The sequence below is a fragment of the Neofelis nebulosa genome, chromosome 11, assembly GCF_028018385.1.
Source record: "Neofelis nebulosa isolate mNeoNeb1 chromosome 11, mNeoNeb1.pri, whole genome shotgun sequence".
NCBI lineage: Eukaryota > Metazoa > Chordata > Mammalia > Carnivora > Felidae > Neofelis > Neofelis nebulosa.
The window spans coordinates 71,104,811-71,132,652 of NC_080792.1; the positions used below are offsets into that span (position 1 = coordinate 71,104,811).

Genomic DNA, 27,842 nt, shown 5'->3' on the forward strand with positions numbered 1-27,842 from the left:
GTGAAATTCATTCCACATGGGTCAGCTCCCACCAAGAGACTGATCATTAGAAATACTGCTTATTCCTCTTTTACCACCTAATCCTTTGTTCTTCAAATTTTCCAACATTTTGTGGTGAAAAATCACAAAGACAAACTTTTAAGAATTCTACAGTGAATATGTGTGTGTGTGTGTGTGTGTGTGTGTGTAATACAGGAGTATATTAAAGTACTTTATTCAGGGAGAATAAAACATTCTGATTAGTGCTTTGAAAACACGACTTTTTGATAGTGAACTAAAATTCGTACATGTGAACTAAAAGATATATGTATATTTCATTCTTTCTCATTGCCACGTAGTACTCCATTGTGTATATAAACCACAATTTCTTTATCCATTCATCAGTTGATGGACATTTAGGCTCTTTCCACAATTTGGCTATTGTTGAGAGTGCTGCTATAAACATTGGGGTACAAGTGCCCCTATGCATCAGTACTCCTGTGTCCCTTGGGTAAATTCCTAGCAGTGCTACTGCTGGGTCACAGGGTAGGTGGATCCTGAGAAACTTAACAGAAACCCATTGGGGAGGGGAAGGAAAAAAAAAAAAAAAGAGGTTAGAGTGGGAGAGAGCCAAAGCATAAGAGACTCTTAAAAACTGAGAACAGGGGCGCCTGGGTGGCTTGGTCGGTTAAGTGGCTGACTTCGGCTCAGGTCATGATCTCACGGTCCGTGGGTTCGAGCCCTGCGTCGGGCTCTGTGCTGACAGCTCAGAGCCTGGAGCCTGCTTCAGATTCTGTGTCTCCCTCTCTCTGTGACCCTCCCCCGTTCATGCTCTGTCTCTCTCTCTCTCAAAAATAAATAAATGTTAAAAAAAAAAATTAAAAAAAAAAAAACTGAGAACAAACTGAGGGCTGATGGGGGGTGGGAAGGAGGGTAGGGTAGGTGATGGGTATTGAAGAGGGCATCTTTTGGGACGAGCACTGGGTGTTGTATGGAAACCAATTTGACAATAAATTTCATATATTAAAAAAATAGTATTGGATTAAAACCCGAAGTATAAAATATATATATATGTATACATATCATATATATGTATATTATATACATACATATATCATATATGCATGTATAAAGATTCTGCAATTACTCACGATTTACTAAATGTGCTTGATCTAGAAAATGTGCTTTACCCAGAAAGTTCATTTATATCCCTTCTCAGTCAATCCTGGCCCCCATTTTGGCTCCCAAAGGCAAACACTGATCTGTTTTCACCACAGATTAGTTTTGTTTGTTCTAGAACTTGTTGCTAAAGCAATCGTAAAATACATTCTTTTGTTTTTTACTTCTTTCACACAATCTCATGTTTCTGAGATTCATTCACGTTGCTGCATGTATTTTACAACTATATAGCAGTTTATCCATCCATTCTTCCATTGAGAAATATTTGGGCTATTCTCAGATTTTGCTATTATCAATAAAACTGCTATGAACATTCTTGTACAGGTCATTTTGTGGACTTATGTTTTCAATTCTCTGGGGTGAATACCTAGGCGAGGACTTGGTAAGCCAAAGGGTGAACGTATGTTCAGATTTTAAAGAAACTGCAAGACCTTTTCCTAAAGTGCTTTTACCATTCACATTTCTAACAAGGAAAATCCAGTATGTGACATCCACGTATGCCTTAGAATGCTACAATTTGATGCTATAATTTTGGCAGCCATATGCATATTTTCTAAATTATAAAGAAAAAAGTAAAAGCAGTACTTCATATTTACCAACCTATTTATTATTTATGGTGTTCCTCTTTCTCGAAGATCCATTTTCTTGAGTTTCCATCTGATACCATTTCCCATAAGCCTGGAAATCCTCCCTCAATCTTTCCTATAGTGCAGGTCTGTTGAGTTTTCTTGGTTTTCACTTATCTTTATATATCTTCTTGAAATATCATTCTTGAAAATTCTTTTTGCTCATTCTTGAATTCTGGGCTAACAGGGTTTTGTTTGCTTTCCTTTCAGCATTTTAAAACTTGTGTTCTGTCTTCAGGACTCTAATATTTCTCATAAGAAATCAGCCATCATTAGTACAGTTGGTCCCTCTCTATGTAATGGGTAATTTTTCCCTGGTTACTTTCAAGAGTTTTTTCTTTATAATTGGTTTATAGTCATTTCCCTATAAATTGCATAGGTGTGGTTTCCTTTGTATTTATTCTGCTGGAGTTTAGCTAGATTTTTAGAAACTGTAAATGTATTTTTAAAAAGTTTAGGGAAATTTTAGTCATATTTCTACCAACATTTTTTCATTATTTTGTTTATTTTATCCTCCACACAACATTGTGTGTGTGTGTGTGTGTGTGTGTGTGTGTGTGTGTGTATCATCCTCTGTCCCACAAGACAATGAGGCTCTGTTAATTCTTTTCAATCTATTTTCTCTCATTTTCAGATTAGATCATTTCAATTAACCCAACTTCAAGTTCATATTTCCTTCTCTGTCATCTCCAATATTCAACCCACTCAGTGAATGTTTTTATTTCAGATATTGTACTTTTCCGGGCTAAATTTTCATTTTACTTTCTTTAATTTTTTTTAGTATATTGTTAACTAATTTTTTAAATGTTTATTTATTTTTGAGAGACAGAGTGTGAGTGGGGGAGGGGCAGAGAGAGAGGGAGACACAGAATCCGAAGCAGGTTCCAGGCTCTGAGCTGTCAGCACAGAGCCTGAGGTGGGGCTCAAACTCACAGACTGTGAGATCATGACCTGACCCAATGTCAGACACTTAACCAACTGAGCCACCCAGGCACCCCTACTTTCTTATAGTTTCTATTCCTCTATTGATATTTTCTTTCCATTTATTATGAGCGTATTTTACTTTCCATATTTGAATATAGCTATAACTTTAAAAACTCTTATCTATTAATTCCAACCTTTGGGTCATTTGGGGTTGGTCTCATTGAATGCCTTTTCTCTTCAGTATAAATCATTTCCCGGTTTCTTCCTATGACTAATAATTTTAGAACATATCCTGAACATTGTGAATGATACACTGTAGACACCCAGGACTTTGTTATATTACCCCTACAGAGTATCAACTTTTTTGTTTTTGCAGGCAGTTAACCCCAACAAACTCAAACACCAAACTGCCCTAAAGTGAGCAGCAGCTGAAATCTCTTCAGTTCCTTCAGCCTTAGCCAAATTGCTTAGAATCTGCCCTCATATGCTTACTTCAGAGATTACTCAGAAATTTGATCAGAATTTATACGTAGAGGGGCATCTGGGTGGCTCAGTCAGTTAAGCGTCCAGCTCTTGGTTGCGGCTCAGGTCATGATCTCACAGCTTCAGGGGTTTGAGCCCCACATTGGACTCTTTGCTGGCAGCACAGAGCCTGTTTGGGATTCTCTCTCCTTCTCCCTCTCTCTCTACCCCTCCCCATTTTGTGCTATCTCTGTCTCTCTCCAAAAATAAGTAAATAAACGTTAGGGGAAAAAATAATTTATACACAGAATCTGGGTCTTCTCTTTGTAGATCTCTCCTTTCCAGGATACCCTCCTTACTTTCCAGTAATGCTGCAGGTTTCTGTATACATTTCAGTAGCATTGTGGTGTATGGGGCTGACACTCTGGCAATAAAAACATTAAAAATAGGGAATTATTATTTAGAATGGCCAAATTATGGAAACAGCCCAAGTGCCCATCAGTAGATGAATGGATAAAGAAGATGTGGTATATATATACAGTGGGATATGATTCATCCATAAAATGCAATGTTGCCATTGCAACAACATGGATGGATCTAGAGGGTACAATGCTAATAAATGAAATAAGCCAGAGAAAGACAAATACCATTTGATTTCACTCATACGTGGAACTTAAGAAACAAATGAACAAAAGTAATAGAGAGACAAACCAAAAAAACAGACTCTTAACCACAGAGAACAAATAGATGGTTATAGAGGGGAGGTGGATGGGGCGGATGAGTAAAATAGGTGAAGGGGATTAAGAGTACACTTATTTTGATGAGCATTGGGTAATATACAGAATTAATGAATCACTATATTGTACACTTGAAACTAATATAACAGTGTAAGTTAACTACACTGGTATTAAAATGCAATTTTTAAAAAAATGGAAATTCATCTAGTGTTATTCCCTTCATCCAAGTGTTAATTCTCCTTCAATTTCTGCTGGCTTTTGGTCACTCTCCAGCACCTCCATGTAACTGTTTGTTTTATATTTTTCCCAAAGTTCATAGTTGTTATATGTGGCTAGCTACATTGCCATTATTAGAAGCAGAATCTTCCCTCTTTTCCTGTGTATCAACAGAAAATACAGATGAGTCTAGTATAAATGGCAGGTACTATGGAAGAATGAAGGTGGTCTGTGATTCACACTGATGCACGTTTTTCCCTCTGATTAAAGATTAAAACTACAAAAAACTTCAATAGTAGTACTTGATAAAACTTTGAGATAATAGATTTTTTTTTTCTGTGATATCTGATATGGCAGCCACTAACCACATGGGCTATTGAGCACTTAAAATGTAGTTGTTGTGACTGGGGAATTGAATTGTTTACCTTAATTCTAATTAATTAATTTAATGTAACTACTCTTGGCTAATGGCTATGACACTGAACAATAAAACATTATCTGATCTGGTCTTCCTGTTTACAGATGGTGAACCAGCAATCAGGGCTCCCAGAAGAGGTCTATATATGGCCACTAGTTGCAAAACCAGGATTCGAATTCAGCTCTCCTTATTCCTAGTCTGAAGTTTCTTCTACTCTGTAGAAGAGACTACAAAACACCAGGCCTGGAAGAGGATACCCAAAATGGGTAATGGGTGAAGCGATGATAAAGCAGAACTTGAAAAAATTAGCTGGAGAATGGAACAGCTAGGGGCAGAATGATTTGCAAACATATCAGACATTACACATACATACTCATGTATTCACTGGGTTTGCAATTTCTTTTGAGGCAAGAGCTATTTTATCAGTATGAGAAAAAGAGCTTTTTATAAGTCATTACAGGCTCAAAAGCTCTGGCTCAGCTAATTTATAATACAAAGTACAAAGAGCACAATCAAGAAATTGATGTCCTATCTCCATTCCTCACAAGTGTCTACTTTCCAACTCTTCAGTGATTTGAAGAGTTACAGCTTAAGAATCTTATTTGTTTCTTAAAAGCCTGTAAGATACACACCACTGAAAAGATTGCCAAGCATTCCCCTCCTGAACTTAATACTCCCTATGAGGACATGGTTCTCTGCTAAACTGGAATGCTTTTTACCTTTTAACCTACACTCCTGTACTACTGGAAGTAAAATAATTATTTCACTACATTCTTTGCCTCTGTCTCTCTCTCACTCACTCCCCCCCACAAATTTTTGTGTGGATTTCATACTAATATACTAATATGCACAGTGTAGAAAATACTGCAAAAAGGTCCAAGAAAAATAGCATTGTTTTCAGAGAACGAGCTGTGGTCATGATGATGTCATCAAAAATTGTCTAATTAATTTCCTGTAGCTACATCCTAAAGGAAATCTAGAAGGATCAATTTTCTCAAAAAGTCAAGTAGTCCTTTGGCAGGGAGAAGGACAGGGGCAGTAACAGTTTCTGTAAACCCACACGTTCATAAATTGACAATGATTATTATTTATCTTTACTTTTCAAAATCACAAAGAATGAAATTTCATTTTAAAAATCTTCTATGTCGGGGCGCCTGGGTGGCTCAGTCGGTTGAGCATCCGACTTCGGCCCAGGTCATGATCTCACGGTCCGTGAGTTTGAGCCCCGCGTCGGGCTCTGGGCTGATGGCTCAGAGCCTGGAGCCTGCTTCCAAGTCTCCCTCTCTCTCTTCCCCTCCCCCGTTCATGCTCTGTCTCTCTCTCTCAAAAATAAATAAATGTTAAAAAAAAAAATTTAATGGGGCACCTGGGTGGCTCAGTCGGTTAAGCGTCCGACTTCGGCTCAGGTCATGATCTCACGGTTTGTGGGTTCGAGCCCCGCATCGGGCTCTGTGCTGACAGCTCGGAGCCTGGAGCCTGCTTCGGATTCTGTCTCCCTCTCTCTCTGTTCCTCCCCCACTTGCACTCTGCCTCTCTCTCTCTCAAAAGTAAATGAAGATTAAAAAAATCTTTTTTCATCTTTTATGTGATAGATATTATCAAAATATAGTCTTCTGAATGTAAACTCTAGATTTTAGTTACTGACACAAAGTAGCTGCAGAAAAGGAGAGTAAACTTAGTTGGTATTTACAACTGGGCTTCCATAAGTCTTCCTCTCCAGCTCTGAATAAAAGGAAGACCACCATTCCTAAGAACCAAGATGATGAAAGCACTCTTTACCTCCTATAACCCTCAATGTTTTTCCTCCAGGCTGATAGGCATTTATGGACACTGGACTGGAACACGGCAGATGGCTTACCAGAATATTTGGGCCCCTTGAGGGCAAGAACAATGGCACATTCACCTTTATACCCAAAGGCATTATAGCATCTGGGGCATAGTAAACATGTGTTGAATGAGTGAATGAATGAGATTATAGATATAAATAAGCTATTCTCCTCTCCCTCCAGAAGCTGCCAATTACACAATGGGGAGAAGAGCACCATTACAAACAAATGATAAGTGCTATAACTGAGATATCACTAGAGGCTACGCTTTGCCAGTCAATTTGAAAAAAAAACAAAAAACAAAAACCAAAAACCCAAACTAAAAGACTGATATCAAGTGCTTACGGGCTTAGAACAACCTTTTGTGTGTACAATTTGGGAAAATCTTTTAATTTAAAATGTGTATAATAGCTGTGCACCCAGGAGTCCCACTTACTAGACACTACTCCTAAATGTATATAAAGTGACTTGTACAAGGTCTTTTTTGTTGCGACCATGTGTGTAAAAAGAAAACAAATCTCCCTGAACATTCCATCAGCAGATGAGTGGTATATCCATAATACATAGCACTACACAGAAGTTCAAAAGAACGTGGTTGATCTACATGTGCTAACATGAAAAGAGGTTTAAGACTATTAAGTGAAAAAACTATTTGTAAAACAATATCATATTTTCACATATGAAAAACAGAACCCTAACAGAAAATGGGCTACAGCCATGCTGCCTAATACAAATGTAATAATTTAAACTTTCTAGTAACCACATAAAAATGTAAAACAAGAAAAGTGGAATTAATAACATATTTTATTTAATCCAATGTATCCAAAATATTATTATACTGCAGTCAATGTAAAAACTTAGTAATGAGACACTTTGCGTTCTTTGTTTTCATTGTAAGTCCTCAAAGTTTAGTGTGTATTTTACATTTACAGCACATCTCAGTTCAAACTCTCCACATTTTAAATGCGAACAGCTGCATGTGGTAGCGGCTACCATAGTGGGCAGTGTAGCTCTAGAAGGGAAATTCTTCAAACTGGCAACAGGGGTCAGGGGTCACTTCTGGAAAGGATAACGTCTGACTCTAGAAGGGAAATTCTTCAAACTGGCAACAGGGGTCACTTCTGGAAAGGATAACGTCTGACTCTAGAAGGGAAATTCTTCAAACTGGCAACAGGGGTCAGGGGTCACTTCTGGAAAGGATAACGTCTGACTCTAGAAGGGAAATTCTTCAAACTGGCAACAGGGGTCACTTCTGGAAAGGATAACGTTTGACTCTAGAAGGGAAATTCTTTTTTTTTTTTTTTTTTTTTTTAGTTTTTTTTTTTTAACGTTTATTTATTTTTGAGACAGAGAGAGAAAGAGCATGAACGGGGGAGGGTCACAGAGAGAGGGAGACACAGAATCTGAAGCAGGCTCCAGGCTCCGAGCCATCAGCCCAGAGCCCGACGCGGGGCTCGAACTCACGGACCGCGAGATCGTGACCTGAGCTGAAGTCGGACACTTAACCGACCGAGCCACCCAGGCGCCCCGTAGAAGGGAAATTCTTCAAACTGGCAACAGGGGTCACTTCTGGAAAGGATAACGTTTGAATCTTTTACATCAATAATTAATTCATATATTACTTACAAAATGGTAAAAACATAAGAATGAAAAACAAAGTGGTATGGGAATATAAATGTATGAGCAAATTGACCTGTTCCAAGCGTTGTTGAATATCTGGGGTCAAGGAGGAAAACCTGGGAAAAATAAAATTTTAAAATACCATTTACAATAGAGAACTAATGGTTACCACAGGGAAGGTGGATGGGGGGGTGGGTGAAATTGGTGAAGGGGATTAGGAGTACGCTTATCATGATGAGCACTAAGCAATGTATAGAATTGTTAAATCATTATATTGTACACTTGAAGCTAATATAACATTGTATGTTAATTACACTAGAGTTTAAATATAAATAAAATACTGCTGAATTAAAGGAAAATAATAAAATATCATTTACAATAAAAGGCACATGTGCACACGCACACACACCTAACACCTAAGGATAAAACTAAAGGAAATTATGCAATAGTTCTACACTGAAAACTATAAAACATTGCTGTAATAGATTTTACAAGGCTTAAATAAATGCAGAAATATACCATGTTCATGGACTATTAGATTCAAATATACTTATAGATTCAATGCTATCCTAATCAAAATCCCAGCAGGATATTTGAGTGAAGGAAAGGGGAACAATAAGCTTATTTTAAAATACATATATTTACTTACATGTATATAAATGTAAATAACCTGGAATAGCCAAAGCAATCCTAAAGAAAAACAAAGCTACTAGAATTCCAGACTCATTAAAAAGCTGCAGTAAAGCAGCTATGCCACTGGAGTAGGCAAAGAAATCAACAACACAGAAAAGAGAGTCCTTATATACCTTACACCTGACTTACAACAAAAGGAGCATACAGTGTGGTCTTGTGAATATATGGTTCTGTGTTAATTGGATATGTATATGAGGGAAAAAGCTGAACTTTGATCCCTACCCCAAACCAAACACAAATGTAAATTCCAAGTGGCAGGAGACCTAGATGCAAAAGGTAGAACAGTAAAGCCTCACAGAAAAATATTTTGATGACCTTGGGATACACAAACATTCTCTTAAACAGAACACAAAAGGGATTAACCATTAAAAAAAAAAAAAAAGGATTGGTAAAGTGGGCTTCACCAACATTTGTATGATAATGAGTAAAAAGGTAAAACTTTTAAAAGAGCTTTCATGGTGCAGAGGCAATTTAATGAAACCCGAATACGGAAAACATTGCTGAGGGGTCAAAGATGGGGTCTTCTATGCAGACCCGAAAGAGTAAAGATACGGAGGGGAAAGTATAAGGCACATTTAACAAAGTATGACAAGCAGGCTAGTATGAACAGACGCTAAGGCGTGTGACATACTGAGTGGCTGAAGCAATGGGAAAAGGTTATGAAGGGGGTTGGACTTTATCCTGAAGGCAAGAGAAAGCTGTCAAAGGATTTTAGGCAGGAAAATTGTGTGATCAGAACTAAATTTTTGGGGGGTAACTCATAGATCTCTGTAGGTGATGGATCAAATCGAGAAGAAACTAGCATCAGGGCAGAGGTAAAACAGATTTCACAAATTACAGTATTTACATTTTCCAGTATGACAAGAAGTACGCAAAGCTACCTAGCAAATAAATAGCACTTTTTCCAAGAGTGTTGACTTTACTTGACTATCTGGGGGAAAACAATTTTACACTGAATTAAACTCTAATATTACATAGGCATGTGCAACTGCACGTGACTCATTTAAATGATGGTGCCAAAGATAATGCCAATAATAACAGTAGCACCATTTTTGAATTCTTATTGTGTCTTAGGCACTGTGCTAAGAAAACACTTTACACGAACTCATTTGATCCTCACAACAATAAACGAAGTAGTTACTACTAGAATCGCTTCCTCTATGTAACTACACACACAGGGACGCCTGGGTGGCTCAGTCAGTTAAGCGCCTGACTTCAGCTCAGGTCATGATCCCACAGTTCGTGGGTTCAAGCCCCGCATCAGGCTCTGTGTTGTCAGCTCAGAGCCTGGAGCCTGCTTCGGATTCTGTGTATCCTTCTCTCTCTGCCCCTCCCCAACCAGCGCTCTGTCTCTGTCTCTCAAAAAATAAAATAAAAATGTTAACTACACACACAGAGTTATCTACTCAGATATTTGTGTTTCCATATACCTTGTTCTTTTTATTTTTATTTCTTAGTTTTATTTATTTTATTTTGAGAGGGGGGAGGGGCAGAGAGAGAGGGAGAGAGTGTATCCCAAGCAGGCTCCACGCTGTCAGAGCAAAGCCCGACGTGGGGCTCGATCTCACAACCCTGGGATCATGGCCTGAGCCTAAATCAAGAGTTGGACACTTAATCAACTGAGCCACCCAGGTGTCCCTTTTTACTTTTTATTTATCTGCTATTAAGGCTTCACATCCTTTATATTGCTGATGATGTAACTTGGTATAACTACTTTGGAAAGCTGGTAAAAATTAATAAGTCTAAACATATGTATGAAGAAACATTGCTGATGTTTCCCGAAAGACATCTACAAAAATGCTTACTAGCAGCTTTTTCATAAAAGCCAAACATTAGAAATAACTCACATGTCCATCACACCTAGAAGAGTTAAATAATGTTCAGAGTCACATGGTAATAAGTGTCAGAGCCAAAGTTCAAGTTTGTCTAATACTGAAGTTCACATTCTCAGGCACTGCACTACACTTGAAAGAAACTACCTAGCTAACGGCGGCTATGCTCATAGGTCCAAGCAGTTGAAACCTCTCCTTTACTTGTAGGAGAGTACGTGGTAGGAAGAGTGGGAAGTTCTACAACAGTCCAGGCAAAAGATGGCATGGTGGAAGGGAGGACCCAGAAAAGAGGTTGCCAGAAAGAAGAGAACCCGGGAACAAGCCAAAGGTGAGAGTTAGGTGGCTTGGCAACAGGAGGACAAACAGCGAATGCAGAAATAGGCACCGACTGAGGGCTAAGTTAGGAATTGAAGGTGGGTGTCCAGGAAGCAGTTGGATAAAGAAATATGACACCCAGGAGAGAAATCAGACTGATGAAAAAAGCTTCAGAGTCATCAGCATATTTGCATATCAGATTCCTAAATAGAGAACAACATCTCTAATACAGTATAATTTATGCACTGATCTGGCAATTAATATTAGCTCATAGGAAGGTCTCTATGGGCACCTGAAATTAATTTTCAAACCATTAGAGCAGATAGAAGGTTAGTTAGAATGAAAAATTCCTGTGGAGAAGGTATCACCTCCCCTATTAAGTTTCTGAGAGTAATTGTATAAAAGAAAAACCTACTGCTTTTTAAGTACGTGGACAGAGTGGTTTCAGGCTGTTACCTCACTATTTGAGAAAATATTAAAATATACTAGAGCCAAAGATATAAAATGCAGAAAGATGTAGCTTGGTATCCTCATAACCACACCATTCACAGTGGTTAGCTTTTGCTTCAAAAGTCAGTGTCCTATATTTTATTTCAATATCAAAATAATGCAAAAGGGAAACCAAGGTACATTTTGAGGTCACAGATACAATGTAAGAGTAGGATAATCATAGAAAGCACATTCTCTGATGGGGCACGTGGGTGGCTCAGTTGTCTGAATGTCCATCTCTTGATTTTGGCTCAGGTTATGATCCCAGGGACATGGGATCAAGTCCTGCATTGGGCTCCACGCTGAGCATGGAGCCTGCTTAAGATTCTCTCTCTCGGAAGATGGCTGCGTAGGAGGACGCTGGGCTCACCGCGCGTCCTGCTAATCACTTAGATTCCACCTACACCTGCCTAAAACCCAGAAAACCGCCAGAGGATTAGCAGAACGGAGTCTCCGGAGCCAAGCGCCGACGAGAGGCCCACGGAAGAGGGTAGGAAGGGCGGCGAGGCGGTGCGCGCTCCACGGACTGGCGGGAGGGAGCCGGGGCGGAGGGGCGGCTCACCGGCCAAGCAGAGCCCCCGAGTCGGGCTGGCAAAAGCGGAGGGGCCGGACGGACTGTGTTCCGACAGCAAGCGCGACTTAGCGTCTGGGAGGTCATAAGTTAACAGCTCTGCTCAGAAAGCGGGAAGGCTGGAGGACAAAGGGAGGGAGAGCTGCTGAGCCCCCGGACGGACGGCAGAGCTCAGCTTGGCGGGGAACAAAGGCGCTCGCCAGCGCCATCTCCCCCACCCATCCCCCAGCCAAAATCCCAAAGAGAACCAGTTCCTGCCAGGGAACTTGCTCGCTCCGCGCAAACACCCAACTCTGTGCTTCTGCGGAGCCAAACCTCTGGCAGCGGATCTGACTCCCTCCCGCTGCCACAGGGCCCCTCCTGAAGTGGATCACCTAAGGAGATGCGAGCTAAGCCTGCCCCTCCCGCCCCCGTGCACCTTGCCTACCCACCCCAGCTAATACGCCAGATCCCCAGCACCACAAGCCTGGCAGTGTGCAAGTAGCCCAGACAGGCCACGCCACCCCACAGTGAATCCCGCCCCTAGGAGAGGGGAAGAGAAGGCACTCACCAGTCTGACTGTGGCCCCAGCGGTGGGCTGGGGGCAGACATCAGGTCGGACTGCGGCCCCGCCCACCAACTCCAGTTATACACCACAGCACGGGGGAAGTGCCCTGCAGGTCCTCACCGCTCCAGGGACTCTCCAAAATGACCAAACGGAAGAATTCCCCTCAGAAGAATCTCCAGGAAATAACAACAGCTAATGAACTGATCAAAAAGGACTTAAATAATATAACAGAAAGTGAATTTAGAATAATAGTCATAAAATTAATCGCTGGGCTTGAAAACAGTATACAGGACAGCAGAGAATCTCTTGCTACAGAGATCAAGGGACTAAGGAACAGTCACGAGGAGCTGAAAAACGCTTTAAACGAAATGCAAAACAAAATGGAAACCACCACGGCTCGGATTGAAGAGGCAGAGGAGAGAATAGGTGAACTAGAAGATAAAGTTATGGAGAAAGAGGAAGCTGAAAGAAAGAGAGATAAAAAAATCCAGGAGTATGAGGGGAAAATTAGAGAACTAAGTGATACACTAAAAAGAAATAATATACGCATAATTGGTATCCCAGAGGAGGAAGAGAGAGGGAAAGGTGCTGAAGGGGTACTTGAAGAAATTATAGCTGAGAACTTCCCTGAACTGGGGAAGGAAAAAGGCATTGAAATCCAAGAGGCACAGAGAACTCCCTTCAGACGTAACTTGAATCGATCTTCTGCACGACATATCATAGTGAAACTGGCAAAATACAAGGATAAAGAGAAAATTCTGAAAGCAGCAAGGGATAAACGTGCCCTCACATATAAAGGGAGACCTATAAGACTCGTGACTGATCTCTCCTTTGAAACTTGGCAGGCCAGAAAGGCTTGGCACGATATCTTCAGTGTGCTAAACAGAAAACATATGCAGCCGAGAATCCTTTATCCAGCAAGTCTGTCATTTAGAATAGAAGGAGAGATAAAGGTCTTCCCAAACAAACAAAAACTGAAGGAATTTGTCACCACGAAACCAGCCCTACAAGAGATCCTAAGGGGGATCCTGTGAGACAAAGTACCAGAGACATCACTACAAGCATAAAACATACAGACATCACAATGACTCTAAACCCGTATCTTTCTATAATAACACTGAATGTAAATGGATTAAATGCGCCAACCAAAAGACATAGGGTATCAGAATGGATAAAAAAACAAGACCCATCTATTTGCTGTCTACAAGAGACTCATTTGAGATCTGAGGACACCTTTAGATTGAGAGTGAGGGGATGGAGAACTATTTATCATGCTACTGGAAGCCAAAAGAAAGCTGGAGTAGCCATACTTATATCAGACAAACTAGACTTTAAATTAAAGGCTGTAACAAGAGATGAAGAAGGGCATTATATAATAATTACAGGGTCTATCCATCAGGAAGAGCTAACAATTATAAATGTCTATGCGCCAAATACCGGAGCCCCCAGATATATAAAACAGTTACTCATAAACATAAGCAACCTTATTGATAAGAATGTGGTCATTGCAGGGGACTTTAACACCCCACTTACAGAAATGGATAGATCATCTAGACACACAGTCAATAAAGAAACAAGGGCCCTGAATGATACATTGGATCAGATGGACTTGACAGATATATTTAGAACTCTGCATCCCAAAGCAACAGAATATACTTTCTTCTCGAGTACACATGGAACATTCTCCAAGATAGATCATATACTGGGTCACAAAACAGCCCTTCATAAGTTTACAAGAATTGAAATTATACCATGCATACTTTCAGACCACAATGCTATGAAGCTTGAAATCAACCACAGGAAAAAGTCTGGAAAACCTCCAAAAGCATGGAGGTTAAAGAACACCCTACTAACGAATGAGTGGGTCAACCAGGCAATTAGAGAAGAAATTAAAAAATATATGGAAACAAACGAAAATGAAAATACAACAATCCAAACTCTTTGGGACGCAGCGAAGGCAGTCCTGAGAGGAAAATACATCGCAATCCAGGCCTATCTCAAGAAACAAGAAAAATCCCAAATACAAAATCTAACAGCACACCTAAAGGAAATAGAAGCAGAACAGCAAAGGCAGCCTAAACCCAGCAGAAGAAGAGAAATCATAAAGATCAGAGCAGAAATAAACAATATAGAATCTAAAAAAACTGCAGAGCAGATCAACGAAACCAAGAGTTGGTTTTTTGAAAAAATAAACAAAATTGACAAACCTCTAGCCAGGCTTCTCAAAAAGAAAAGGGAGATGACCCAAATAGATAAAATCATGAATGAAAATGGAATTATTACAACCAATCCCTCAGAGATACAAACAATTATCAGGGAATACTATGAAAAATTATATGCCAACAAATTGGACAACCTGGAAGAAATGGACAAATTCCTAAACACCCACACTCTTCCAAAACTCAATCAGGAGGAAATAGAAAGCTTGAACAGACCCATAACCAGCGAAGAAATTGAATCGGTTATCAAAAGTCTCCCAACAAATAAGAGTCCAGGACCAGATGGCTTCCCAGGGGAGTTCTACCAGACGTTTAAAGCAGAGATAATACCTATCCTTCTCAAGCTATTCCAAGAAATAGAAAGGGAAGGGAAACTTCCAGACTCATTCTATGAAGCCAGTATTACTTTGATTCCTAAACCAGACAGAGACCCAGTAAAAAAAGAGAACTACAGGCCAATATCCCTGATGAATATGGATGCAAAAATTCTCAATAAGATACTAGCAAATCGAATTCAACAGCATATAAAAAGAATTATTCACCATGATCAAGTGGGATTCATTCCTGGGATGCAGGGCTGGTTCAACATTCGCAAATCGATCAACGTGATACATCACATTAACAAAAAAAAAGAGAAGAACCATATGATCCTGTCAATCGATGCAGAAAAGGCCTTTGACAAAATCCAGCACCCTTTCTTAATTAAAACCCTTGAGAAAGTTGGGATAGAAGGAACATACTTAAAGATCATAAAAGCCATTTATGAAAAGCCCACAGCTAACATCATCCTCAATGGGGAAAAACTGAGAGCTTTTTCCCTGAGATCAGGAACACGACAGGGATGCCCACTCTCACCGCTGTTGTTTAATATAGTGCTGGAAGTTCTAGCATCAGCAATCAGACAACAAAAGGAAATCAAAGGCATCAAAATTGGCAAAGATGAAGTCAAGCTTTCGCTTTTTGCAGATGACATGATATTATACATGGAAAATCCGATAGACTCCACCAAAAGTCTGCTAGAACTGATACATGAATTCAGCAAAGTTGCAGGATACAAAATCAATGTACAGAAATCAGTTGCATTCTTATACACTAACAATGAAGCAACAGAAAGACAAATAAAGAAACTGATCCCATTCACAATTGCACCAAGAAGCATAAAATACCTAGGAATAAATCTAACCAAAGATGTAAAAGATCTGTATGCTGAAAACTATAGAAAGCTTATGCAGGTAATTGAAGAAGATATAAAGAAATGGAAAGACATTCCCTGCTCATGGATTGGAAGAATAAATATTGTCAAAATGTCAATACTACCCAAAGCTATCTACACATTCAATGCAATCCCAATCAAAATTGCACCAGCATTCTTCTCGAAACTAGAACAAGCAATCCTAAAATTCATATGGAACCACAAAAGGCCCCGAATAGCCAAAGTAATTTTGAAGAAGAAGACCAAAGCAGGAGGCATCACAATCCCAGACTTTAGCCTCTACTACAAAGCTGTCATCATCAAGACAGCATGGTATTGGCATAAAAACAGACACATAGACCAATGGAATCGAATAGAAACCCCAGAACTAGACCCACAAACGTATGGCCAACTCATTTTTGACAAAGCAGGAAAGAACATCCAATGGAAAAAAGACAGTCTCTTTAACAAATGGTGCTGGGAGAACTGGACAGCAACATGCAGAAGGTTGAAACTAGACCACTTTCTCACACCATTCACAAAAATAAACTCAAAATGGATAAAGGACCTGAATGTGAGACAGGAAACCATCAAAACCTTAGAGGAGAAAGCAGGAAAAGACCTCTCTGACCTCAGCCGTAGCAATCTCTTACTCGGCACATCCCCAAAGGCAAGGGAATTAAAAGCAAAAGTGAATTACTGGGACCTTATGAAGATAAAAAGCTTCTGCACAGCAAAGGAAACAACCAACAAAACTAAAAGGCAACCAACGGAATGGGAAAAGATATTTGCAAATGACACATCGGACAAAGGGCTAGTATCCAAAATCTATAAAGAGCTCATCAAACTCCACACCCGAAAAACAAATAACCCAGTGAAGAAATGGGCAGAAAACATGAATAGACACTTCTCTAAAGAAGACATCCGGATGGCCAACAGGCACATGAAAAGATGTTCAACGTCGCTCCTCATCAGGGAAATACAAATCAAAACCACACTCAGATACCACCTCACGCCAGTCAGAGTGGCCAAAATGAAGAAATCAGGAGACTATAGATGCTGGAGAGGATGTGGAGAGACGGGAACCCTCTTGCACTGTTGGTGGGAATGCAAACTGGTGCAGCCGCTCTGGAAAGCAGTGTGGAGGTTCCTCAGAAAATTAAAAATAGACCTACCCTATGACCCAGCAATAGCACTGCTAGGAATTTATCCAAGGGATACAGGAGTACTGATGCATAGGGGCACTTGTACCCCAATGTTTATAGCAGCACTCTCAACAATAGCCAAATTATGGAAAGAGCCTAAATGTCCATCAACTGATGAATGGATAAAGAAATTGTGGTTTATATACACAATGGAATACTACGTGGCAATGAGAAAAAATGAAATATGGCCTTTTGTAGCAACGTGGATGGAACTGGAGAGTGTGATGCTAAGTGAAATAAGCCATACAGAGAAAGACAGATACCATATGGTTTCACTCTTATGTGGATCCTGAGAAACGTAACAGAAACCCATGGGGGAGGGGAAGGGAAAAAAAAAAAAAAAAAAGAGGTTAGAGTGGGAGAGAGCCAAAGCATAAGAGACTGTTAAAAACTGAGAACAGGGGCGCCTGGGTGGCGCAGTCGGTTAAGCGTCCGACTTCAGCCAGGTCACGATCTCGCGGTCCGTGAGTTCGAGCCCCGCGTCGGGCTCTGGGCTGATGGCTCAGAGCCTGGAGCCTGTTTCCGATTCTGTGTCTCCCTCTCTGTGCCCCTCCCCCGTTCATGCTCTGTCTCTCTCTGTCCCAAAAATAAATAAAAAACGTTGAAAAAAAAAAAAAAAAAAAACTGAGAACAAACTGAGGGTTGATGGGGGGTGGGAGGGAGGGCAGGGTGGGTGATGGGTATTGAGGAGGGCACCTTTTGGGATGAGCACTGGGTGTTGTATGGAAACCAATTTGACAGTAAATTTCATACATTAAAAAATAAATAAATAAATAAATAAATAAATAAATAAATAAATAAAAAGATTCTCTCTCTCTAAAAATTAAAAAAAAAAAAAAAAGTACATTCTCTAGCTTTTTGTACTCAAGAGGAAGAGTGATGCTTTTGGGGAGAGTTCTCAGAGTTCCACCAGTGCAAAAGTTAAGAGAAAAAAAAGGTAGAGATATAACATAAGGAAAGAAATGCACAAAACTATCATTATTTGCAAAAAATTTCCATTACAAGAAAATTCACAAGAATCAACAAAAAATTATGAGCTATGAGAGAATTTTCACATGCGCCAAAACATGCAAAACATGTAAAACAAACACCTTTCCTATATATCATCAGTACCTAGTTTGTTTTGCTTTGTTGTGTTTCCTTAAGATTTTATTTTTAAGCAATCTCCACACCCACCGTGGGGCTCAAACAACCCCAAGATCAAGAATTGCATGAATCAAAAACTGAGCCACCCACATGCCCCCATCAGTACCTAATTTTAGAAACCTACGCACAATGGAAAGAAATATCCTATTTCCAATGAGATACATTAAATATCTAGGAAAAAATTGCATTGAATTGTGTAAATTCTTTATATATTTTAGATCTTAATCCCTTATTGAATATATCATTTGCAAATATTTTCTCCCATTCAGTAGGTTGCCTTTTTGTTTTGTTTGCTTTTCTTTGCTGTGCAAAAGCTTTTTTTCCTTTTTTGATGTAATCCCAATGGTTTGTGGGTTTGTTTTTGTTTTTTTTGGTTTTGCTTTTGTTTCCCTTGCCTTAAGAAACATATCTAGAAAAAATGTTGTAGCCAATGTCAGAGAAATTATTACTTGTGCACTCTTCTAGGACTCATTTAGGTCTTAAATCCATTTTGAGTTTATTTTTCTATATGGTGCTTTGTGGGAGGGACAGAGAGAAAGGGAGAGAGAATCCCAAGCAGGCTCTGCACTGTCAGCACAGAGCCCAATGCAGGGCTCCAACTCACAAACCAAGAGATCATGATCTGAGCCAGAGTCAGACATTTAGGTGACTGAGCCCCACAAGTGTCCCAGAAGTGGTCTAATTTCATTCCACATGTACAGTTTTCCCAACATCATTTACTGAAGAGACTGTCTTTTCCCCATTTCATATTCTTGCCTCCTTTGTCATACTTTAATTGACCATATAAATGTGGGGTTATTTCTGGGTTCTATATTCTGTTCCACTGATCTATGTGTCTGTTTTGTGCCGGTACCATACTATTTTGATTACTACAGCTTTGTAGTATATCTTATAATCTGGAATTGCGATATCTCCAGCTTTGTTTTTATGTAGCCCTAAAAAAAAGATGAGACCATGCCATTTGCAACAACATGGATGGAGCTAGAATGTATTATGCTAAGTGAAATAAGTCAGACTGAGAAAGACAATTACCATATGATTTCACTCATATGTGGAATCGAAAAAAACAAATGAGTAAACAAACAAAAAGCAGAATCAGAACTAAAAATACAAAGAACAAACTGATGGATGCCAGAAGGGAGGGGATGGATGGGGAAAATGAGTCAAAGGAGTGGGAGATACAGGCTTCCGGTTACGGAATGAGAAGTTGCAGGAATAAACTTCACAGCCATAGGGAATATAGTCAATGATATTGTAATAGTGTTGTGTGGTGACAGATGGTAGCTACACTTGTGGTGAGCAGAACATAATACATAAACTTGTAAAATCACTATGTTGTACACCTGAAACTAATGTAACATGTGTGTCAACTATATTCAAATAAAAATAAATAAATATGGAAAAACTCACCCTAAAAGTATCGATCGCTGAAGGGCATACAAGGTGAAATGCAAGAGCAGACCAGGCTCCTGAACAGAAGACCAACTATTGAAAGGACATCAATTTATCCATGATTAATATGTAAATTTCATACAATTCCAACAAAAATACCAATGGAAGAGTCTCCAAAATTCAACAAAGTGATTTTAAAGTTCATTTGGGGGTACTGAGGGAAGATAAGAATATTCTAGATTTTTTTTTTAAAAGAATAATGTCATGAAGCTTATAGCAGATATAAAATGTGCAATAAAGCAACAATAATTAAAACTGTGCATTAGAACACAAATTGTCCAACAGCTCACTGGGCTGATACTGCAAGGCCTAGTATCAGATCAATATTAAATAACCAACATCAAAAAAAAATACATAAAAAATAAAATAATCAAACATCACAACAGAAAAAAAAGGATGAGTATTCAAGCTTTTTGTAAAAGAAATTTTTAAAAATAGTCAGCCCCAGGGGCACCTGGGTGGCTCAGTTGGTTAGGCCACCAACTTCAGCTCAGGTCATGATCTCGCAGTTTGTGAGTTCAAGCCCCACATCGGGCTCTGTGTGGACAGCTCAGAGCCTGGAGCCTACTTCAGATTCTGTTCTCCCCCTCTCTCTACCCCTCCCACGGCTCACGCTCTGTGTCTCTCTGTCTCTCAATAATAATAAATAAACGTTAAAAAAAAAATAGTCAGCCCCAATAGCAATTGAAATGCAAAGTAAAACAGCAATCAATATACCACTTTTTGGTTTTACTTATCAAGCTGACATTTTAGTTTATGTTATTTATTAGTTAGTAATTCCAAGTGTTGGCCAGTGCAGGGAAATAGAACCTCTGATACATTGCTGGTAGGACGGAAAACAGATATAGCCTTTCTGAGAGCTATTTAACATTAAGTATCAGAAGCCTTAATACGATTTTTCCAAGCAAGCCCACTTTTAATAATTCAGCCAAAGGAAATGATGAGAAATATGTTCAAAGATTTATCTACAAAGATGTTTTTCCAGATTTTATAATACCAAAAATTTTGAAACTAAATATATAACAACAGGGGTAGAGATGAAATAATTTGTGATAAAACCATACGACTTCAGCAGAAATTTCATAAAATGCAGAAATGGGGGCGTCTGGGTGGTTCAGTTGGTTAAGCATCCGACTTTGGCTCAGGTCATGATCTCACAGTTTGTAACAAGTCCTGCATCAGGCTCTGCAATGGCAGCTCAGAGCCTGCTTTGGATCCTCTGTCTCCCTCTCTCACTGCCCCTCCCCTGCTTGCTCTCTCTCTCTCTCTCTCTCTCAAAAATAAATGAGATGAACATTTTTTTTAATTAAAAATAAATAAACAATGCAGAAAGGTAAAAAATTAAGTGGAAAAAATTAACAAGAAAACAAGTTATAAAAGTATCATAGTAGGATTTCAATTTTTCTCTGAATAAACAATTACATGTGCATATTTACTAAAAGATTATACCCAAAATATTGAAAGGATGGTAGGCTTATGGCTGGTTATTTTCATGAATTTTTTATATAACTGGGTGAAATTAATAACTATTACTTTTAAAAAAAAACTGGGAGTCTGTGACTAAAACAAACAGGATGGTACATAATAGTATCAGACCTTTGTTAACGGTATGAACTATCTTATCCCTCACGACTGATATGGTGACCAGGTTTTAGAACCCCGCACGCCAATTTCTACATCTCACTCAGGGGCCAACTTGAGTTCCACCTGTTTCACAAAGTTCGCCCAGGTCTATACCTGGGAGTCTCTGTCTCCTCTGGAATTCGAGAACCTTGGCAGCGATTAAAGAGAATGCTCATTATTTATTGCTCAAGCACTGTATTAATAATAGTTTTGTTATATTCAAGTTCTGTCTCAAAGAAAACATCAGCCCTTCAAGAGGAGAGACCCCCACACCCATTGTCTAGACCCAGAACCCTCAGCACAGTGCTCTATGCATGTTAGGTGCTTTGTGAGCAGGCATCACACTTCACTGAATTACATCACAGAAGACTGGCCAACTAAAACTTTGAAACTGAATGAAATACGCATTACTGCAATAGTTTCTTTGTATGTTTCTTTAAGTTCTAGTAACTCCAGTCTTAAAAACCATTGGCTGGTTTCAGGGAAGTGGGAATGAAGATTCCCAGTTTAATGCAGGCAGAGAAGCAGCAGCACTCAACTGCAACCTTAAAAATTAAGGGAAAAGGTAAGAAAAAAGCATTAAATTTTCAAGAAAATGAATGGTACCCTAGGATTCCAGGGGCAAACACAACAGAAGAGACACCGTGAGAGAAAAGAGGAATTCTACAGGTCAGTCTACAAATCAGATAAATACGCTTTGGCAATACAGAGCAGGGGCATGGGCTAGATAGAACGTCCCAAAACAAGGCTTCCCCTGTGGCCAATGCTAACCGGCAACCAGAAAGGGCAACAGTGAAAATGAAATAGTCAGGAGGGGGGTGTAAAAATTATTCCAGTTTTGATAATGAGAAATTTTGAAGAGAAAATTAATGGGAAAAAAATAAAATTAATGGGATTTTCAGCTTGGAAAAGGAGAGGCCACAGGCCATTAATTATGGCTGAACATTCTCTGTCTAGTCCCAGAGGGGATAAAATCAGTCTTACTTATACATAAGAAGGGTTTCCCAAAAGGCAGGTTTGTGAACTAGTGTGGTGGTGAAGTAGAGGCCAAAAGAGGGGGAGATGGAGTGGCTGTGGCAGGCAGAAATTTGAAGATGGGAAGATTTGGGGAGGCAACTGGTTCCAGTATTATCTCAAGGTCCCTTCCATGCTTATAATTTAATGATTTCTTATTATTATACAGCAAAGGTTTATAAAACCCAGATAACACAGGCTATAGAAAATTACACTATTAAGAAGAGGGAAGCCAGAAAATTTTCACTTCTCCTTTTTAATACCTATGATAATCCTATGCCCTAATTACAAGTCTTTGGACCCAATTCAGTAATTGGGCTAATATATATGCATCCCAAAGGTCAGGACAATAGAGTACAAATGCAGCTTTTGACATATTTATAGACATGCGAGCCTTCACTAAATGGCCCTATTTAGACAACTATGCTGGTTTAGTTCTTAAACCTGGCTCTCACTTAATGCCATCAGTATATCTGCATCTAGAAGTCCGATCCCTCTTTTCATTCCCTTAACATGGAGAAGTCAGATTATCTGGCTTTTAAGAACTGTTTGTAAACTAAGAGTAAGTAAACAAAGAGAAAAGTCTTTAGTATTATTTTGAGAATAAAATCACCTGAAGTCCATCTCCCTTGAATGATATATTTTGGCAGCTTTCAAAGGCTTTTTTCTGACATCCATGGATGAGAGAGACTTTATGGAAGTCTCTCCCATTCCCAAGGGGAGATTCCAGCACACCACTGAAACAAAGGTTTTTTTTCTTCCCCAGTTCGCTCCTAGTGACTGACCGTGTTCTAGAGACTTGAAGATGCTGAGTCATTTAAATAATATAATTAATCTCTATAATGTCCCACAGTGAAATTCTAAGATAACTAAATATAATAACTAAATATACTTCCCAACACATAGATTGATTCATAAATTTGTTATTACCTCTCCTATTACCCTCCTCTTGTTAATAATATTATAGTATAGAAGCTACCATTTATAGAATTCCAAGTACCATGTTAGGCACTTTACATATATATATTATTTATAATCCTATCACAGTTGTGTATGGGATAAATACAATCATTATTTTCTAAGTAAGAAAACAGAGGCAAAGAGGAATTAAGGAATAATTTCCCCAAGATCTCTGAGCCAGGAAGTACCAGAACAGTTCGCTCCAAACCCTACCCTCTCTCCACTTGGCAGGCACTTTCTCATCATGCTGCATCTACTGGATACCAACTCTCTGAGAAGATTACATTCCGTTTCTCTAATACAGATAGACAGTATTCTTTACCATTATAATTCATGTCTCTCAATCAGACTTACTATGCTTCTACCACCTGAGTTAAAAGTCCATCAAAGACACAACATGAAGAGCTTGCGGTAAAAATACCCCATCTCAAATAAAGCAAATGTGTGTTTCTTTAACTTAACGGATATATCATGAAGATACATTTTTTGTTAATTTTACATAGGTCTCTTCCTTTCATATCTGAATAGAATAAGAGCAATGCATCTGACAATGCAGGCTGTTAGATCCTGAAGTCAGGGGCCATCTCTGTACCCTTAAGGTCTATATGTGGTAGACATTCAATACCTGATTGGTGATGAAAGATAGAGTCAATGATCATCAACTTCTAAAAGCAACATTTTAGGGTGCCTAAAACATTTTGAACAGCAAAAAAAGACTCCATGTTTCCAAAAAAATGTATAAGGTCTGCAGGTAAACTTCCTACCTCTCGATCCTTGAGTTTCATGGCGAGCACCAACTGGTGCCTGTGGTTAGTGAGAGCCTCCCGATAATTTCCTTTGGAGAAGAATGCAGAGCCCAGATTCCCATGAGCTCGGCATTCTCCTGTCTGGTCACCTGGGTTGGATTTTAAAAAAAGATAAAATTTCTCTAAGTTATAGTGTTAATTATAATTTGTAATGCCCATATTAAGAACCACAGATTTACTAGCTAAGATTTCACTTCCCTTCTTTTAGAAAAGTACTTGCTTCTTCTCCAAGACTCTATATAGTAAGTTATGGTCCTAGAACTCGAATCTCTGGACAGTAACTGTTGTTATAACATACAACTACAGTCAGGGATGTAGGGGTCCTAGAAATGAGAAGATAAAGAACTTGACACAAACCAGCTGTCAGGAGTCAGCTCAATGCTCTGCTAATGACCTCTGGATCTGAACGACCATCAGCTTGTTGATTCAGCGATTTAACTACAAACCTACTATGATGTGTTGCTTCTTTGCAAGTATGCTGATGGCAGACTTACCGTGTCTCTGCTCTTACTGCAACCCTGCAAGTCACTGAATAATCGCTGTGACAACAACCGTAATCATAAGCCACATGCATTTTACAAATGAGGAAATGGTAGCACAGACAGCTGAGGCAACTTGCAGAAGGTCATATGGCTAGTAAGCGGCAGAGCCAAGGTGCTAAACTCAGCAGTCTGGCTCCAGAGGCCCCACTCCTAACCAGTGCACTGTACTACTGCCTCTGACAAAACGCTGACGCCTCCTAAGGGAGGCAAAAATTAAAATTAAGATGAAAGATTCACCCATCAATACTATCATTTGGGATATTAAATCTGTGAGCCCAAATCTCTGAAGAGGGCAATGAATATATTAATCCACATATCTTGGCCTTTGGGGAGCCTTGGTGTCTTATTATAAGAAAAGCCCTGGAGACCTAAGCACTCTAAAACACAGAATGTTCTGGAGACGCACTCACTTTTCATTGCACGTGGTATCCCTATCCACGTCAGGCTAATCAGTTTTCTTTATTTCCTTTCTGTACTGAAATAAAAGACAGAAGCATACCCTACCTAAGGTCTTGGCTACATCCAAGTCCTGCTGCATGTATCCAGTACTCTTCTCTGTGTTTCCAAGAGACCAGTAAGCACTGCTCAGGGCAGAGAAAACCGAACCTCTCAGTTTGAGGCTGCAGGTGCCAATCTTGAGAGCAGCTTCTAAGACAACCACAGAGGCGCCATGATGGCCAGCTGTCAGGAGTTCCTGCCCAACCACAGATACGACCACAAAGGGGCTCTTGTCCAGTTTCATTTTCTGAAGCTGCTGATAAGTGGGCTCGAGGGAGTCTGGGGAAAAAAAAATGGAAAGGAGAATGTAGGATGATATACAAAACAATCTTTTGTAATATGCTTTCAAACATTTGTTTGTCATACCTTTTTATGGGCTATTTCGAGTACAAACTCTTCAACCTTTACTCTAGCACTACCCTCAGTGTCTGCTTACACATAGGACTCGGTAACCCCAATCTTAGTCCGGTAATTTCCTTCTCTCCACTGCACATGCATATACCACACTCACCTTCCCTTCCACTCTTTCTTTGAATATGATGTGCCACTTTCCCTGAACAGTTCTCCCTCCTCTGTCCTGCTGTCCTCTCAAAATCTTATAAGCACGGGGCACCTGGGTGGCTCAGTCAATTAAGGGTCTGCTTCAGCTCAGGTCATGATCTCACGGTTCATGAGTCTGAGCCCTCCATCAGGATTCTCTGTCTCCCTCTCTCTCTGCCCCTCCCCTAGTCACACATGCTCTGTCTTTAAATAAATAAATAAACTTTAAAAAAATCTTACAAGCACACCCCTCAAGTTCTGACTCTACCACGTGGTATTCTCAGGCCCTCCAGCCCACATTACTCTGTATCTAAACTTCTGCCGCATTTGTAGAGTTAATATTGCAGAGTTTGACCCCTAACTATTTTAGACTTGTTCCATGTGTGTTAATTTTTAAGACATTTCCCTGGCTAAATCTGAAGACCGCTGTAGGAGTGTTTAAAGGTTTATAGTAACTCCACAGCAATTGGCACAATGTGGGCACTAAATTGAAAACTTACCATTGCCACACCATTGCCGCATAGGTGATAGTCCCTAACCCATCTGGCATTCAATAAATGTTTGTGCAATCTGAATCTGAATGTCTGATTAATAAAACTCCATCCACCTTTTCCCTAGATGATGCAATAAAAGACGCTCTCCCAACAAAATCTCCATCATCCTCACTGCAGCCCAGTGTCCACTGCTGCTTCTAAGACGAGTATGACCAAATAAAAAAGTATTAGGGCTCCTGGGTGGCCCAGTCGGCTGAGCATCTGACTTCAGTTCAGGTCATGATCTTCACAGTTCATGACTTCAAGGCCCATGTTGGTCTCTAAGCTAACAGCTCAGAGCCTGGAGCCTGCTTCGGATCCTATGTCTCCCTCTTTCTCTCTGCCCCTCCCCTGCTTGTATTCTGCCTCTCTCTCTCCCTCTCTCTCAAAAATAAATAAAACATAAAAGAAAACAAATTTTAAAGTATTATCAGTTTTTGCCGTGGTGACAAATGAAACCATAAAATCATGTGCATTTGCTAAGATAAGACAGAAGACAAAATTAATGTTAATCGCGTTTTATTTTCATGTGGTGTCTGGAAAGGACAGAGACTAGGGGTCAGAAAGCCACGAAAAGATTCTTTCCTTCTGAAGCTAGGTTTGAATGTGGATGACCTCTAAGTGCCTTCTCCCTCTTCTCCCATTTTTTCAAAAGACAATTGCAGAGCCAATGGCTATAACCCTACACTGATGTGGCACTTAGAACGCATTTGTTAGCTTTCCTGAAAAACTATTTCACATTAGTTGTTCCAGTGTGCACATGTAAAAAACTATTAAAAGGCTGGTCTCTTTAAATCTTGAATCTCTCAGCCAACAGTACTGCATTAAAATGTAATTTTTACAATTTATGACTTTGAATTTCAGCTCTACACTAAGGAGCTCTCGTCTGAATCAACATTACCACAGAAACCTCGAAACCTACTGGTGCCTAAAGCATTTTTCCCCTTCAATCAGATCACTAAACAGAGAACAAAGAACATTTTTACACCTGTCAAGATGCAAGCGTGCACAGTACCAGTAAACACTAGCTAACCAATAGGGTTAAATACAGGCACAAGAACCCAGGAATTACTGGAATAGAAAAGACCAGTACCATACTGAAATAAATGTGAACAGAATTTGGTGGTACCCGCTGATGGGTTTGGCAGCCAATGATGATCACATTAGCGTCCCACCAGTCAATTAGCAGAAGCAAAAATAATAGAACTTAGAGATGAAAAGACCTTGAAAATACCCATTTTAAAAATGATGAATCTAAATATTTAAGTGATTCATCCAAGGTCAGACAGTTTGGGACAGAGCCAAGACAAGAACCCATTGTAGGCCTCTACGTCCAGGCTGTATGACACCATACCAGGCAAAATTCTTAGTTGTTGACAAAAGAAACCAGTCTTGGCTGGTTATAAGTAGAAAAGAAATGCACAGAGGAGCTATTGCCAAACGTGAAAAATCAGGCCTCCAGACCCACAGTCAAAATCATGCCACAAAAGCTCCACAGTGAAAACAACATGAATGTTGCAACTCAACACAGGAGACCACAGGTTCCACGGCTGCCTCCATCACTACTCCATGCCACCCTTAGAAAACAGATGTCACGACTGCCAACCAATACGACCAGAACAAATTCTGTGCTACCCTTTCTTCTTTGAACCTTTAGCTCCTGATTCACAGGTGGGTC

At 39.6% G+C, this 27,842-nt stretch overlaps 1 protein-coding gene across 4 annotated transcripts in view; it reads right to left on the bottom strand.

The window, feature by feature from the left end:
• The window catches only part of TTC28 (tetratricopeptide repeat domain 28), a 637,046-nt gene that overhangs the window by 281,101 nt on the left and 328,103 nt on the right, over nt 1-27,842 (bottom strand). For all 4 annotated transcript variants that reach the window (XM_058693130.1, XM_058693129.1, XM_058693128.1 and 1 more), the window contains 2 exons: nt 25,098-25,370; nt 24,010-24,140 (listed from right to left, as the gene is read on the bottom strand). In XM_058693130.1, coding sequence (XP_058549113.1) covers nt 24,010-24,140; nt 25,098-25,370 — 404 coding nt within the window. The remainder of the gene's footprint in view (nt 1-24,009; nt 24,141-25,097; nt 25,371-27,842) is intronic.